The sequence below is a fragment of the Hyaena hyaena genome, unplaced genomic scaffold (genome assembly GCF_003009895.1).
Source record: "Hyaena hyaena isolate Hyena2069 unplaced genomic scaffold, ASM300989v1 scaffold_3, whole genome shotgun sequence".
In the NCBI taxonomy this organism is placed as follows: Eukaryota; Metazoa; Chordata; class Mammalia; order Carnivora; family Hyaenidae; genus Hyaena; species Hyaena hyaena.
In genome coordinates, this window is record NW_024080635.1 from 2141274 (window position 1) to 2159086 (window position 17813).

At 44.5% G+C, this 17813-nt stretch overlaps 1 protein-coding gene and 1 non-coding gene across 3 annotated transcripts in view; one reads left to right on the forward strand and one right to left on the reverse strand.

Moving 5' to 3' along the window:
- Positions 1–2243: 2243 nt before the first annotated feature.
- Positions 2244–17813, reverse strand: part of KHDRBS1 (KH RNA binding domain containing, signal transduction associated 1) — a 38724-nt gene continuing 23154 nt past the window's right edge. Inside the window, exons 9-11 of one of the 2 annotated variants that reach the window (XR_005528691.1) lie at positions 17449–17640; positions 14791–14850; positions 2244–3406 (exon numbers count right to left, since the gene is read on the reverse strand). Coding sequence is in view for 1 of the 2 variants with exons in the window: in XM_039234000.1 (XP_039089931.1) it covers positions 17543–17640 (98 nt within the window). In the remaining variant the exon portion in view is untranslated. Of the gene's footprint in view, positions 3407–14790; positions 14851–17289; positions 17641–17813 lie in introns of those variants that run through there. The other variant, XM_039234000.1, reaches the window with a different exon arrangement.
- On the forward strand, positions 9899–9971 carry TRNAK-CUU. Its single transcript has one exon. It is a non-coding gene; the product is annotated as a tRNA-Lys (tRNA).

Below are 17813 nucleotides of genomic sequence, written 5' to 3' on the forward strand. Positions count from 1 at the left end.
ATTGTGATGATTAATGACATAAGCAAACATGTGGGAGAGATATCCTATATAGGAAATGGAATGACTGTCATTAGGAGGGGACAAGGATTCTTCTCTCCTTGGTATAAAGCAAATGATTCCACCTCTCAGGTGGCCTGCAATTTAGTCTCACTTTTGAGAGCTTATTTTCCTGCAATGGACATCTTCACCATCAGGGGGAGCTTAGCACAAAGGAATCAGAGCTCCGGACTCCACAGGAAAATTGTGGTGGGCGGGGCTAGGCAGGGAATGTGGAATCCTGCACACAATCCAGAGCTTGTCGGTGGTATGAGTGGGCCACGGATCCAGGAGCGCCCTCGCTGGCTCTTTTTTCTTCTTTAGACCAATCCCAAGATCAATCCATAACCTAAGAGTTTAGCAGCTGGCCAGATGGAAGATCTCTAGGACAGGGGGTAGAGGATGAGGCCTGATCTCATCGGGGGTCAGGGGGTGGGTGGGGAGGGGATGGGTGTGAGTCTGAGTGCCTGTATCTCAAGCAAAAAAGGCTTTCATCAACTCTGCTCATAAGTCACTGGGCCCACTGCTTCTTAGAAGGCTTCGTGCAGGCCAGGTAGTCCAGCTAGACCTGGGAACCTTCGAAAAGGAGCTGGAGCTGCAGTGTGAGGCGGCGAAGAGAGGCAATGCCTGGAGTCTTCAGAGTGGCATCCACACTGCCCTGGGACTCCAGCTGGTAGATCAGAAAGGGCTATAGGGCCTTGCTCCTCCAATCACAACTAGGCCCGTATTTCAAAGGTAAAACCTTTTTTCTTTGTCCTCTCCACTTAACCTGCAGAGTTAAGCACGGACTTTTCTGTTATGGATGTTCAAACGAAGGCCTAGAGACACTTAGCCATTTACTCAAGATCGTGCAGCTCTCAAGGGCAGAGCTGGGCCTGGAAGCAGTGGGGACAGCTCGGAGGGGCCCAGGAAAGGGAAGGCAGGCAGACGGTGGCCCAGCCTTCAGAACGGCTGCAGCAAGCACTGGCTTTCGGCCAGACTTCATACCAGCCCCTCCAGAGCCAGCTCTCCTGCTAGGCCCCAGGCTGCCAGCCCGGCCTCCGCACTCCCACCCAGGTCCCCCGAGAGTCCATCACCCTGGCAACAGCCAGAGAAAGGCCCAGCTAAAATATTTATGGCTCAAAACAGTTCAGAGGCTTCAGACACGAGGGGGGAGTGGGGAGGGAGGGAGGAAGGCTGATGTCATCCCTTCTCTGCTTGCAGGGGAGGTGACTGACATGCAGGGCAGCTGGGTGGGTGGGCCAAGGCCACTAGGTCATGGCTCTCAAAGGAGGCTCCCCAGGACTGCAAGCGGTAATGGGAGGAGAGAGGAGGCTGTATGTGACAGACGTGACAGGTGACAGGACTTGGGTAAGAAACGCAAGCCAGGGAAAAAGGAGGAAGGAAACTGAAGTGTCAGGCAGTATTACGTATAGACCCCGTGTTGGGGATTTCACACGCATTCCGTTAGCTTCTCAGAGCCCACTCAGTGGACAGGGATGATCATCCTTTTAGGAGTAAACAGGCCCAGAAAAACACACTGCAAGTGATGAGCTAGGATCTGAATGGAGGATTTCGCTTTAGTTCTCTGTGAGCTTTACTGTAATTCCATGGCTCTCAAGTAGGTGTCCTGCTTCTGGGGGGTTGAGGGCGTGGCTTCTTAGGAACCTAGTGCTGGCTTTTCAGATAGTGACCCAGGCTGCCATGTGAATCTCTCACTCCCTGCCCCTGAATCTCTCAGTTCCTCCCCGGCCTGAAATGAAGCAAGTCCTCAAATGCTAGATAAAGGAACTCCAGCCACAAGGCGAAGCCTAAGAGACCAATAAGCCAAGGAAAATGCAACCTCAGTGGCCGGCTCTGGACCAAGAGCCTCAGTGCAAATGTAAGTCGACAAAGTCATCTCGGTGTGCCTGGGACTTTCCTGGTTTACGGACTAAAAGTCTAATATCCCAGGAACCTTCTCAGTCTTAGGTAAACAGGGATAAGGTTGGTCGCCCTAAACAAACACAATGCTCCCTCAAACACAATGCTTTACTGTTTCAAGGTACTTGTGGTGGTTAAGAGGCACGGACAGGTGAAAAGCAGGGACTATGAAGTCTGACAGCTCCTTCTTCTTAGCCTTACACAAGTTATTTATCCTTCTTGAGCTTCTGTTTCCTCATCTGTAAAATGAGTATAATGGATTGGAGGATTAAGTGAAATTGTGCATATAAATACTTGACATGGTGCCTGGTACACTCTAAGCATTTAATAAATTATTAGCTCTTATTTATAGTCATCAATAATGGAAGATAAAAATGGGCTCAGAGGCTTAATAACTTGCCCAAAGTAAATCAAGTGATTTCAGTGTCCCTTTCCTGCTAAGACCAAATCCAAGCTCATTAGACAGCCCCAGGCAGTTAAAAAATGCTGTCGGCCTCTCTTCCCAAACCCAGCCCTTTTCCTAGTTCCTTTGTTAGGATAAATGACCATTCGAGTTATTTGATTAAAGGAAGAATGTAGTATTAGAGGCCCCTAACCTCTGAGGTAGCTCAGGATAAAACCAGCCTAGACACAGGCCATTGGAAACTAGAAGGCTATCAAAGGCTGACTTTCCAATCCTTCCAGAGCAAGTGGCAGGCCAAAGAGCCAGCTCAGTATAGCTGGAAGAAGAGCACGAGCTAGGCAAGGGGCCTTTGGCTCTCTCCCAAAGCTGACAGAAGCTACCAGAGTGGGACCATTCTTCACTTGACCAAATTTTATTGAGCTCCTCGGTGCCAGAGATTTGTCGGGGAAGGGATATATAGTACAGAAGTGAAGTGGGAAAAGCCCTACCTTTTAAGGGCTGTTTGGACAAGGTTAGTAATCAACAATGGAGAGAAAACCAGGCTCAGAAGTTAAATAACTTGCTCAAAGTACATGAACCTTGTCATCTGGCTTTCCTCAGCCTGTCACATTGGTGACACCCAGCCTTGGGCACCTCCAGAGGGCTCCCAGGCTGCCACCCATGGCACAGGCGTGGTGTGGTGGGAAAGAGGGGGCGGTGGCATGTTCCAGCTACTTCTGCTAGAGGCTAAGGGGAAGCGGGCAATCTGGGAATTGACAGTGGGAGTGCCAGTTTATTCAGATCTAGGAAGCTGTGCTTGGGATGCTGTTAGTCCCCTTCAGCTCTGTCAAGTCTTAAGCAGGTTTGTTAGCATCAGAGTCCCCTGCAGCCCCGAGGGCTCCACTCTGGGCCTAGAGACTCTCTTAGGGGATCCTGGCTGGCTTTCTGTGGGCAAATCAGACAGATCCAGAGGTGGAGTGGGAAAACACTGTTGATCTCTCCTGGGTTTCTCTGTGCTCAGCAAGTGCCCGCAGGCCAGCCTTGACACAGCAGGCAGCTCTCTTGGTTTCCGGAGTCCTTTGATCGCTGCAAAGACACAAGTAGAAAATTAAGAGCCATGAAGCTACCCTATCAGGGGGCATCTTAGCCCCCCTGTTTGGCCAGGCTGCCTCCCTTACAATCTCCCTATCCCACTGTGCAACTCTAGTTATTTCACTCAGTACAGGCTTCTAGGTGCCCAGAGGGGTAGGCAGTAGGAGTCCACAGCCTAGGAGAATTGTCTTTTTGGTGTTAGGCAATGAAAATGGAGCCTCACTTCATACACCTCCCATCCTTGGCCATGTCTGAGCTGAGTGATTCGGGCAGAATCAACTAAACCCCTGGGGCCTTTAGCTATACAAGCTTTGCGGCCTCCAGCTATACAAAGTGGAGAATGATTTCTGCTTTCCCAGAGATGTGAAAAAGATAAAGAGCCTTCTTTAAAGACTTTTATGGAAAGAGAATGAGGAAACATATTATTAGCACCTTGGTCCTAAGCTGGGGGGCTCCATCTCTTCTGGCCTGACAGCCCCCAAATACCCAGGGTTACCTGCAGGAGACACATCCTAAACCTGGGCGCGGGACGGGGCCCTGCTCTCATGCCAAAGCCTGCTAGTAGCACTCCTTTTCTTTCAAAAAATGGCACCCCCATTCTGCTGGTTGTTCCAGCCAGGAAAGTGGGAACCCTCCTTAATCACACCCTGTCCCCCCACATCTAATCAGGCACCAAACTATGTTCATTGTAGCTCTGAAAACTCCTTGGATCCATCCACTTCTCTACGTTTTCACTGTTATCACCCTATTATAGGTCTCCTCATTTCTTGTCTGGACTAAAATAATATGGTTTCCTAACAGGCCCTCAAAATCCATAATCCATTCTCCACTCAGGAGTGAAGTTTTTTTTTTTTTTTTTTAATGTTTATTATTTTTGAGAGAGAGAGTGCGAGCAGAGCAGGGGCAAAGAGAGAGGAGATACAGAATCCAAAACAGGTTCCAGGCTCTGAGCTGTCAGCGCAGAGCCCAACACGGGCTCGAACCCATGAACCGTCAGATCATGATCTGAGCCAAAGTCGGACACTTAACTGACTGAGCCACCCAGGCACCCCAGCAAGTAAAGTTTAAATTTATTCATGTTGCTCCCCACACCTCACTCCTGGATTCAGTCAGTGGTCTTCAGTGATGACCTCAGAATAAGGTCCAAGTTCCTACCTCACCTCAAATCTGCCTCAGTCCTGCCCTCTGCATAGAGTGCACTTTGTAACTTTTCCCCAAACCATCTCGCAAACCCTCTGCCTAGCTAACTCTTCCTTTAGATGTCAGCTTAAGCATCACTTCCTCAAAGAGAACCCCTAAACTTGGCTAGTGCGCCCATTGTGTGTTCTTACAGCACCCTCTTCCTTCATAGCCCTTATTAAACCTGAAATGATGTGTTATTTAGGGGGTTAACATTTGTTTAGTGTCTGTCTCATCAAATATACGCTCCATGAAGGCAGGGACCAATTTTATCCTATTTATGTGCCACTGAATCTCCAGGGTCTAGCACACAGGAGATGTTCTAATAATATATATCAGCCAATGCATTTATTTTATTTTTATCTGAGAGAGCAAGAGCGAGCACACACAAGGCAGGAGAGGGGCAGAGAGAGAGAGAGAGAGGATCCCGATACAGGGCTCAATCCCAGGACCCCGCATCATGACGTACGCTGATATCAAGAGTTGGACAGACGCTTAACCAACTGAGCCACCCAGGCACCCCCAATGCATTTAATAAAATGAATTAAAGGGGCGGCCATTTATACTGACCTCTGGAAAGAAGCTTATGAAGAATCCTATTAGAGCACAAGGTATTTCTCTTTCTCAAAGGCAGATGCAGGGCTTTTTTTTTTTATGAACTCCAACCCCAGAGAGCCTAAGAAAAGGAGAGCATCCATTCTACACCTAAAGCTTGGCCACGAACGGGAGCTGCAGGAGCCAAAAGCCCCTGAGAGGAATTAGCTCCCTCTGAACCCAAACCCTTCTATCTCAAGTTCTCACACCGTAGTGTCTGGAGAGATGAGACTGAGGTGGACTGGGCGGGCTCCAGAGGTTAACAAGGGAACTGCTCATTCAGGCCCCTTGATGCAGCATTAAGAACAGGAATATGTCCCAATTTCCTGGCAACGTGTACTACGTAGGTGATTGATCTGGGCTGATAGCCTGGCTGTGCTTCGCTCAGACTCTGCCTGGAAATCTCTCAGATGAGCTGGCTTTTTCCGAGTCTCCATACCCTCCCCAAGGCTGGCCTGGAAATGCCTAGGCCTCCTTGTGGCAACAAGCTCGCTGGGTGCAGGTGGAGAGAAGCGGGGGTAGCTCATGTCCCTGTCTGGGAAGTTCCTTGCTGCCCATCTCCTGCCTGAGACAGCAGCCGAAGACTCTCAGCACAGCAGCACACCGACTGCTGAGAAGCTGCTGTGTGCAGTCACGGAATGTCAAGGGGCTAAACCTCAGCAGCACGGGTCTGAAATCCAAGTCCCGTCCAGCGATAGTCCCCCTCCTCTTAGGACAGAGAGCTGCGCTGGCACAACACTGGAGAACGTGGCCTCAGCCCTCGTGCTAGCACAGTTTACAGGGGAGAAGACTTTCAGCCCAGGGGTCCGAAAATTGATTTTAGGGGTCAGTGAACTTATCTGCTCCTTACCTGCCCTCCCCCGTGCCCCTACTCCCCACAAGGTTTGGTCTGCTGCCTGAATGATCGGGTCACAACAGGACTATAGGGTGCAGGGCCCACCACAGATAGGCCTTTGTTCCTAAGGGGCCTAGAAGGGCCAGCCCAGCGAACAAAAGAGCGAGTAGCTGGCAGGGCAGTGCACTTCCTCCCCTTCTCCCCAACAGCTGCTGTCTCAGACAGCTGTATCCAGCCTGTCTGCTCAGACTATTAAATATTCATCAGATGCTTGCTAGCTTTAAACATGCAACGACTATTAATCCAGAGAGCAAGAGGTACGTGAAGGTTCTGGAGAGAGAAAGGGACGGCTTGGAAAGATCCAATCCTTTTAATTTCAGGAATCGGGAAACACGGCACGGGGTATCCATCCTGTACACCAAAGCTGGGAGCTACTTTCAGTGTAAACAGATCTTCTGGTGGCCACTGTAGGTACAGAGAAGAGACCAGGAGGCAGTTGAGAGAGAGCAGACAGGGGTCTAAACTCCAGCTCTTGGGCCCTTTGGTCATCCTCGCCTGGACTCTTCAAGCTTCCCAGCCTAATCCCCACTTCACAGGGTTGTCTGTGAGGATTAAGTGGGTCGCTGCATATGCTAATTCCAGTGGAGTTAGCCTAGAATTAAGAGCTTAAAATGGAGGCAGAGACTTCATGCATTCAGGACATAGAGTGGGGGAAGCAACAATTCCTTAAGAGCCAAGTTTCTATCAGAGGAGACTCCGAGTTCTGGCCTCCAATGCACAGGGCGGGTTAAAGGGACAGATGTGGGAAGACTGCCAGAACACGTGGCAAAGGCCTCGCATCCCACCCTCAAGCAGCCCAAATCTCTGAGAGGAGAGAGGATTATTCTTTCTGAAAAAAGTAAGGACCAAAACACTTCAGGCGAGAGGAGAGCAGAAGGAAGGCGAGGGGACAACATCCCTTCACTCTCTGATGAAGTGGTGCCACTTTACCACACGCTCTGCCCTTCTACTTCCCTTTCTTACCTACCTTGTGGGCTCAACTGCAAACACAGGTGTGTTTGAGTCACTTTCATGCTCCAGGCCTTTAATAGCTTTAATTCTGAAGGTCTAAACTTCAGAATTAAGACCAAGTTCTTTGCCTGACATCTAGCTTTTCAAAATGGGCAGTAACCTACTCGCCAAGCCTCTATTTATAGCTAACATTTATTGGGTGCCTACTATAGGCCACGTTGAATGTTTTGCAGGCATTCAATCAATCTTCACAACGTTGTGAAATAAACAATAACCTCCCATTTTAAAGATGATGAAACTGAGACTCAGGGAGGGCAGCTCACCTAAGGCTCCAAAGCAAAGGAAACTAACTCTGGAGGCAGCAGAGTTTGACATTAGTCTGTTTAAAGCCATAATAAGGTACTAGGTTAATCTGTCTGCCTGGCAAATTCTTGGTTATCCTTTCAGATGCGACTTAAATGTCACTCCCCCTCTGCGGTGTTCCCTACGACTTCTTGGACAGCTCCCCACGCTCCTTGGTATTCAGTTCAGCAACACAGCACAACCACACACTACGTGACTATTGAAGACTTATTCTCTCCCATTAGACTGAGCTTCTGGAAGGCAGACACTATAAACTGATGGAGACCAGTGACCTGAAACAGCCACAATAATGACCTACGTGGCCTCAGCATTGTTCACCGTGTTAGCAATAATACTCCTGCAGAAGAACCTTCCAGCATAGAGAACACTGTGTAGGTTCTCTGAGGTGGTTCTGGCTGACAAGAACAGTAGTTGAAATTGACCATGAATTCTGAAATCAGACTGCCTGAGCTTGAATCCAGTTCCACTACTTAACAGCTGCATGACCTTGGACAAGTTATTTGATTTTTCTGGACCTCAGTTTCATCATTGTGTAAAAATGAGACAATAATAGTAACTTTATAGGTGGATAAGATAGTACATGCACATCACAAAGAATAAATGTTAGAAGTGACAAAATGCAATAGTTAAGACACATTTTTTTTTTCACATTTTGACATCTCTGAAATCAGGATGAATCTTCCACTTGATATGAAAACAAACTTGTGTTGGTTTAATTGGCAGTATTTTTTCTTTCTATGCAATACTTGATACATCTAATAAAATTCGCCTCTGTGTCAATGAAATATGGTCTTATCTTACAGAAGTAGCGTGTTTCCAGCATAGAGAATAGACTTCAGTATATAAAAATGCTGAGAGGCACACCCCACAATTTGCTATGCAACTGTGGTAAATTACTTCACCTCTCCCAGTATCAGCTGCCTTATTTACCAAAATAGGGACACACAGGAGGCATTCAAATTAAGCTCTCTCCTCCCTTAGCCAGGAAGAGCTGCCTATTTTCCCTTTGTCAATGTCACTTTCTCCGTTCTTTATCAAGTGGGGTCAAGATCAATGCATGGAAATAGACTGAGGAAAAATGTAATGTTTGCTTATTTTTGAGAGAGAAAGAGAGCACGAGTGGGGGAGGGGCAGATAACGAGGGAGACACAGAATCTGAAGCAGGTCCAGGCTCTGAGCTGTTAGCACAGAGCCCGATGTGGGGTTTGAACCCACAAACTGCAAGATCATGACCTGAGCCGTAGTCGGACGCTTAACCAACTGATTGGCCCAGGTGCCCCAGACCAAGGAAAATTTAAATGACTATTTAACAGAAACACTGCCAGCAAACAGCAGCCTGCATAGGCTCTCACAAAGCACAAGAACATATAAAGAAAGAGGGAGCCCATGAGCCTTGAGAGACACAGAGCTTCAGGGTTTGAGACCAGGCAGAGAGTACTTAAGTTTCGAAAACCTGAGCAAAACATCCACTACCCGCCCCCCCCCCCCCAACTCCTCTATTTGCACGGTACAGTACATCTCTTGAGTGTGTGCAGGCAAGAGGCTTTTGGGTCTCAGCTCTCAGAGGCTGCTGTTCCTGAAACCACACACAGTCTGAGTCTGTTTTCATGCTTAGTGGCCAGAAAGCCCTAGCAGCTGCTGATGCATCCTTACCTCCATTCTTAGCTTGGGACATCGGGTGGGAGGGCGTGGGAGAGAAAGCAAGAGGGGACAAACCCTAAGGCTACTTGAGTAACTGCAGAATCCTTAGGTACGAAAGGGTGACTGTCCCTTAGCAGCAGCAGTCATAGGCATGAACACCCAGGAGGTTCCATGGAAACCCTGGAGAGAGATGGGGAGAGGAGCAAAGGACGTTGATAGTGGGAGAAAGGGCATGTGGAGCACAAGCTCTAAGCCTCGGGAGGACTATATATGGCCAGGCATGGCAGCTAGAATAGCTAGCCTCCTTTCCCCTTTAGCAGCCAGCAGTCTGTACAGGGTAGTGACAGGGTTTGGAGATATCCATACATGTGATCAAATCCTAGCCCCACCACTGACTATTAGTATTAGCCTTTACTGATGCCAGAATAACCCAATTAGCTATTACTTATTATTGAGTGGCTATCACTTGTCAGAAATTATATTAATAACTTTTAGTAATACATATGTCAAAAAGTAGTAGATCTACATCACTGTGGTCAATTGGTGTGCCAATCTGGACAGGGTGCAAAGATCATCCAAGGGGAAAAAATTGTCTTGAATAAACGATGCTGAGACAACTAGATATCCATAGGCAAAAGAATGAATATGAGGCTCCCACCTCATACCATATGCATGCAAAAGTTAATGCAAAATGGGTCACAGACCTAAATGTAAGAAATAAAACTAGATGGAAATAGGTATAAATCTTTGGAACACTGAATGAGATGGTGGCTTCTTATCTATGACAGTAAAAGCATGAGCAACAAAGGAAAACAGATAAATTGGACTTCATCAAAATGGAACTTTTGTGATTCAGAGAAGGTGCCTGACTGGCTCAGTTTGTAGAGCATGAGACTCTTGTTCTCAGGGTTGTGAGTTCAAGCCCCATGTTGGGCACAGAGCTTACTTAAAACTAAACAAAAAACAAAAAAAAACAACACACAAAGAAAATAAAAAGATAACCCATGGGAACAGGAGAATAATACTTGCAAAACACATATCTGACAAGGGTCTATCACCAGACCATATAAAGAACTTACAATTTAATAAAAGACAAACAATTCCATGTGAAAATTGATAGAAGATTTAAATAGACATCTCTCCACAAAAGATCTACGAATAGGGGATCCGCACATGAAAAGACGCTCAACATTAGTCATTAAGGAAGGTACAAATCATAAACACCTAGCAGAATAGCTACAATAAACAGTGCAGAAAATAACAAACATCAGTGGGGAGATGGGGAAATTAGAACTTCATCCATTGCCGGTGGGAATGGTGTGGCCTCTGGCAGTCCCTCCAACAGTTAAGCAAAGAGCTGCCTTCTGACCCAGTCATTCCTCTTCCAGGTGCACGTCCAAGAAACTGAAAACGTAGGTCCACACAAAAACTTGTACATTAATGGCCAAGTATTTTTTTTAACGTTTATTTTTGAAAGAGAGAGCACACGCAAGGGAGAGGCAGAGAGAGAAGGGAGACAGATGATTTGAAGTGGGCTCAGCTTTATACTTATTTATTATTTTTAACTTTATTTTTGAGAGAGAGAGACAGACAGAGAGGGAGAAAGGGAGGGAGAGGGAGGCAGAGAGAAATACAAAATCTAAAGCAGCTCCAGGCTCTTCAGCTGTCAGTACAGAGCCTGATGCGGGGCTCGAACCTATGACTGGGAAATCATGACCTGAGCTGAAGCCAGATGCTTATTAACCTATTGCGCCACCCTGCCAGGTCAAAGCCCGATGCGGGGCTCAAACTCATGAACTATGACATCATGACTTGAGCCAAAGTGGGACATATAACCGACTGAGCCACCCAGGCGCCCCATAGTATTTTTCATTATGGCCAAAAAACAGAAACAACCTAGATGCCCATCAATGGGTGAATGGATAAATAACAAGTGCAACATACATCCAATGAAACAGTATTTGACACCAGAAGGAATATAGTACTAATACGTGTTACGACATGGATGCACCTTGAAGACATTATGCTAAGTGAAAGAAGCCAGTCAAAAAAAATCCCGTATTGTATGATTCCATTTACATGAAATGTCCAAAACAGGCAAGTCAACAGAGGTAGGAAGTAGATGAGTGGTTGCTTAGGGCTGGAGAAGGCAAGTGGATAGAGACGACGGCTAAAAGGCATGGAAATTCTTTTTTGGGGATGGTACATATGTTCTAAAATTGATTGTGGTGATGACTGTACAATTCTCTATATATTAAAAACCAATGAATTATATAATTAAATGGGTGAAACACATGGATATGATTATATCACAATAAGCCTAATGTGTCTTTTAATTTGTATTAATAGAAGCTGGCTAGAGGCTGCAAACTGGTAGGTTTATGGGCAGCATTTGGCTTACAGCAGAAGTTTTACAGGGACTAATACTGATCTGAGTAAACATTAAACAACTGCCAGTATAGGGGCGCCTGGGTGGCTCAGTCGGGTAAGGGTCTGACTTCAGCTCAGGTCATGATCTCAACATTTGTGAGTTTCAGCCCCACGTCGGGCTCTGTGTGGACAGCTCCGAGCCTGGAGCCTGCTTGGGTTTGTGTCTTCCTCTCTCGGCCCCTCCTCCGCTCACACTTTGTCTCTCTCTCTCTCTCAAAAATAAACATTAAAAAAAATTTTTTTTAAATATTAAAAAACAAACCAAAAAACCAAAAAAAACCCCCAACAACTGCCAATATATAAAACCAAATTGCTAGTTCTTCTTGAAAATCAGATCGAGGAAGTCTAACAAAAAAAACTTCTGGAACTGGAAAAGAAGCATGAATGAAAATGATCTTCAAGGACAGATACCCTATGTTTGCACGTATAGGTGGATTAGGAGGAACTTAATGGAGGACCATGGGAGAGAAGTGGGGAAATAGTGGGGGAGAGGGAGAGGCAAACCATGAGAGACTCTTGAATGCTGAGAACAAACTGAGGGCTGATGGGAGCGGGGGAGAGGGGACGAGGGGTGATGGGCATGGAGGAGGGCACTTGTGGGGATGAGCACTGGGTGTTATATGGAAACCAACTTGACAATAAACTATTTAAGGAAAAATAAATAGAGATAAAAAAAAAAGAAGAAGAAGAAAGAAAACGATCTTCAAATGCTTGACAGGATATTCCTTTAGGGGTCCAAAGAAGAACCAGTATAAACCACTGGAGTGACTCTTCAAAATGAGGGAACACTTCAAGTACTTGCAGCTGTCTTCAATAAAATGGGTTGCTTTTGGAAATAAATGCTTCCTATCACTAGTATGAAGTAATGATACATGCTGTAATGATACATGGATGATCCCTGAAAATATTATGCAAAGTCAAAGAAGCCTATCACAGAAGGCACATATTATATAATTCCAATTATGTGAAACGTCCAGAATAGGCAAATCCATAGAAACAAAAAGTAGGTTAGTGGCTGCCAGGGGCTGGGGAGAGAGGGGAATTGGGAATGACTGCTAACATGTGTGGGATTTCTTTTTGGGGTAATGGAAATTTTCTGGAATTAAATAGTGGTAATGATTGCACATCATTGTGAATATTTTAAAAACTACCAAACTGTACACTTCAAAATGGTTAAAATGGGGTCCCTGGGTGGCTCAGTCAGTTAGTGACCATCTCCTCTGATTTAAGCTCAGGTCATGATCTCACCATTTGTGGGATCAAGCACCATGTCCAGCTCCACACATACAGTGTGGTGCTTGTCTGCTTGGGATTCTCTCTCTCTCTCTGCCCCTCCCCTGCTCACATGTGCACATGTACACTCTTCCCCTATCTCAAAATAAAGAAATAAACTAAAAGAATGGTTAAAATGGTAAATTTTACATTACACAAATTTTATAACAGTTAAGAAAGGTAGAGAAGATGAAATGAGATAATTCTTATTAACTGCTTAGGATAATAACAAACAGTGAATGTTAGCTACTATTATCAACTTTACTGAGACCCAGAGAGGGATTAAGGGTTTTGTTTTTGTCAAAACAAAGACAAAAGCTATGATGAAGCAGAGGCAGGACAGGTCCCCAGTCCTGCTTGCCTCTAAAAGCTTACAGGACTGCAATAATAAAAATTCACAGGTAGTGACAGAAAGCTATAGATAGAAAACACTGGGACCAACTAAGCCACACACTCAGAAAAAGCAGACCACCTGTTGCAGATCCTAGTCAGCCAACAATAAAGCCCATTTCCCCAGGCACAAAATACAGGCCAAATGAAGAAGCATCCCCCAAATTCTGCTCTTAAGACTACCCTAAGAAGAGCCAAGACTCATTCTCTGCATTCGAGGACTCCCTGAAATTGCCTTGCCATTCATGTAATCAATATCACATTTAGGCCTTATCAGGTACCCTGAACCATGACCAACACACATGGTCTTCTTTAAAGTCTCCAGATCCTCAGAGGCTCCTGGGAGAAGCAGGTTGGGAAGACATGATCTCCCAAGAAGGCACATTTCACCGTCAAAGGCTATACAGGCCTTTGGCCTAAGTAGTTTGGTCCTTTCCCTTCAGTGCCCTGTTAACCTTAACAATTCTCTCGGGGCAGAGGGAAAAATCATCCAGCTAGTTCCTGGACAGCTTCAATCAGCAGGAAGGCTTGCTCAGTTGTCGGACCCAGTCTACCCAAATCTGGGGGTTAACCTTTTTTAGACAAAGAACACCAATATTTACTACATACAGGACACCACACTGGTTGGCCTTATACATAGTAACACTCATCTGGTTTGCCAATTGCTGTAAGGTGTACATTATTACTATCTTCCTCCCTAGGTTTGGAAATAAGTGGTTTGTTTCAGGTCACTAAACAAAGACAGCTTGGAGATTCAACTCTCTTTGTCATGTCTCATGCTCTTTCTACTATGCCACACTGTCTTTTCTGAGGGTCTCCTCAGGGCGAGAAATACCCCTTTCCTTAGACTAAAAGCAGTATAATAAACAGAGTTAAGATGTTAAGTTCTGGAAAAAACTTGGGCTCAATTACTAACCATACTAATTATGTGACCCTGGGAAGTCATTCAACCTCATTAAGTCTCAGTTACTTCTGTAATATACAAATATTACTGGACAATTGTTTTTTGGCTGCCCCGTATCCGTTCCTTTTTCCCAGTAACACCCTGGCTTCCTTTTAAATGATTAGTTTTTTCTTCCCACTTCCTGGTAAAGAATGAACATGTGACTCAAGCTAATACAGTCTAACATTCCCTCCCTAGAACCTGAATCTCAAGGGAGAAAGAAAGCAAACACAGCTAAAGTTTACTCATTCTAGCAACAGTACCTATATAGCTAGTCCTGTCTTCTAGAACATTCCTGTGATCTACCACTGATGTCCTAGTTCTCTGCAATCTGGTTCCCATGCCAGATTTCCTAGTCTTCACACTAATCTGGAGGCCCTAACACACTTCTAATACATACCCTTTTATTTACATTATCTAGTCACTTTGTTGCTTATAACCAATGAACCCCAACCGATGAACTGCCTCCCCCCGCCCATAAGATTATTGACAGGATAGAGTGGGATTCGATAGTTAAAAGTGGACACTACGATCATAACAAGTAAATTCAATATGGACTGTAGACTAACATATAAACATAGCTGTAATGTAAACATGATACAGATGACGGGCAAGAAAGATGTACCCACTGGTCACCTGTTTCAGGCCACCTCCTGGCAAAACTATTTTACAGTTAGGATAAAAGTCCCACATCCTTAATAGAAAGCCACCTTAACCTACCTGACATGGGTCTTCACTACCCATTCTACTCCAGGAAATGCCTCAGGAGTTTTCAGTCACCTGAAAATGGAGAAGTACGAGGTCAGTCTTTTGAAGAGGAAGTTTTAAAGACATACAAAATAAAAGATAGAGATCCTGCATGCAGTTTACACATTACAGGAGAGAAACATGCAACTTTAAAGAAATTTTAAGTAACGTTTCATTGTGAATATCAATACGGGGACCTATAGGGGCTCATCCTTGTACATTTTTAAACAGCTGAGCAGAAAGCTTGACTTTGGGGAGCAGCAGGTCTAATCTACATTCATTGAAATTTTACAATGTGTCATTTAAGATGTCAGACTTTGTGCCCAGGTTACATTACAGTTCACTTGTGATGGGCAGGATTATTAAGAGTTATGGCTAATTTATGCGGCAGCATATGGTTTTTCTTTTTACAGCTACTTTTATTAAACAAGTTTTGCAAAGTTTTAACATTAAAATTAACAGCTAAAGAATTGTTTATGCAAGTTGCTGTCACAGTTTATGTAAAAGAGAAATATGTGCTATTAAAATCAGACATTTAGGTTACCTTTGGTTTTTTGCGATGCATGTTAGCTTTACACATCCTGATTCTCTTGCGATAATTTTCCTTTAAAAAGGGGGGTATAGAGTGATCTCTTTTCATCAAAACAAGACATAATGCCCTGAAAGCTGACTTCAAACCATGGTTGAAAATTCAGTTATTTACACTTTATCACAATCTACAAATACATTTTTTTGTTGGTGTGTTTTAAAAAGAAAAAAAAAATGTCCATCATGCACTGCTGCAGGCAGCTTGGCACTTCATACAAGAGGATTTTTCACCCCCGAGCAGTTTAGGTGGCTCCCTGAGGGGAGGCATGAGAACCCCGAGAATTAACAGAGGAGTGGAAGCAGGGCCAACCAATTCCATCATTTCCTCTCTTGGTCTCTCAGGAGGGAGTTCCAAAACAGCCTATCATGCCAGATCCTGCCCCAGCCCGGCTGCAATTTATTGACAGCATTTCTGGGATTGGAAGGGAAACCCTTAAGGGCACCCAGGGTTTGCTGAACTGTCATATCTAAAGGCAGGTGCTATCCCTTTTATTTGGTATCACTCTTAGGGCCACCTGGGGGCTCTACAGAAGGTGCAAGCGAGGGTGGCTGGCACTTTCAATACTGAGGCCTATGTACAGGAACCGATCCAAGTTTCGGCTCGGTTGGGCTTGTCTTTCCAGAAATTAGAGCCTGTGATATAGGATGGGATAAAACTGCTGTCAACAACTTCCAGGGGGTGAAAAAGCTTTGGTTATTTTTAAACTAAAACTTAACGACTCGATAAACTTTTTTTTGGTAAACTTAAAATAAAATCCCCCCCACCACTTTTAAGAATGCCTCCAAATTTTTAACAAGCCCATTAACTTTAGAGTTAATTTAAGTTTATTTGAAAGAGAAAACTATTTTATTGTCCACCCAAAAAAATGACAATTCATCACATTTACTTTGATTAAAAAAGGACTAAACTTTATTGACAAACTGCTGCAGACATTTTGACATAAGTTTAAGCTACCTATTTAGGCAGACTTACACATGTAGCATTTAATCTTCCAAGAACAAAATGGGAGGACGGTACAAATCCAATTAGGACTTTAACTTATGTACAAAGTGGATTTTGATTCCTTTTTCATTCAGCTGCAGTGTCCCTTTTTATATCATGCTAGTGTTGAGACATACTTGACTAACTACCTTGGGAACAGTTCAATATTGACCACTGTCAACTTAAAAAAAATCATCAGCTTTTGGCTCTAGTGTCCAAGTGAGCTTTTCATGGAGTGCAGAATCTCAGATGGACAAAACACTTTGTCTTTTTAAATACTGAAATTTTAATCATTAGTGCTATCATTGAAAGGTTTTTCGTGGCTAAAAAGCTCTGCATCAGATTCAATCCCAGTGGCCGGCCCCTCTCCCCAAATCAACCTATACAAATTGTACTCCCCACGAAGTATCTCTCAACACTGTATGTCTGGGGCTAGATTTCAAAACCCACATAATGAAAAAGTCAGTTTTACAAACCTAATTTTGTTGTTGTTGTTGTTTTAAATCAATTAACGTTAAAAATTGCATCGACTATTTAATTCATGAGGATCTTTCATATTAAAATTTAACCTTAAGATTCAACCGCCATGTGCTTTTAAAGGAAACATTTTTAGAGACGTCTGAGCTCACTTTTACATGGTGGCACCTACTGCCGTTAACGTTTGTGATTTTAAATCTTAAACAGCCCTGAATTTTGAAATGTAGCCTAGTTTGGGATTCTGCAACTACAACTTTACGGGATGCCTCAAATCAAAACTAAGAGAAAGTTAACAAGCCTTAAACTTCAGAACCTTTAAAGCAAGCAATGCCACTTTTGAAACTAACAGGTCTGTGGTTTTTTTTTTACTCAACTTCTTTTTTTTTATTATAAAAGGTACATTTCTGTTTATATTTAAACAACAAAGAAAAAAGCATCTACACACTTAAAAAATTAATTCGATATTTCTAAATCTATTTTAACTCATTTTAAAATACTACATACAGAAGCCAGAATGCAGAGTTAAGAATGGAGTAAGGTGGGGAGAAGAAGGGGACCACGAAGAAAAACACTTAGACAATTACTTGTCTGTTGTGGGTAAAGCAACAGGAATCCTGGGAGATACAAGAAATCAGTAACAACTTTGCTCATAACTGATATTTCCCCTCATGTGTGTTTTTAATAACGTCCATATGGGTGCTCTCTGTATGCTCCCTTCACTGGCCTAGCTGGAGGGGCCTTCAGCGACGGCCTGGTCCCATTCCAGTCGTCTTGGCCTGTGGGGAAAGCAAGAACAGTTCATAAACCATGTGCCACTGGCATCTAGGAACGAGCAGGAATGGGGCACACGGTAAAGATCACCAAAACACTGCTTCGCTTCCAGTGTCACACCACCTCCCAGGGGTCCTTGCTTTTTTACTCTGCCTGGGTCTCCTGAATGGCTTAGTTT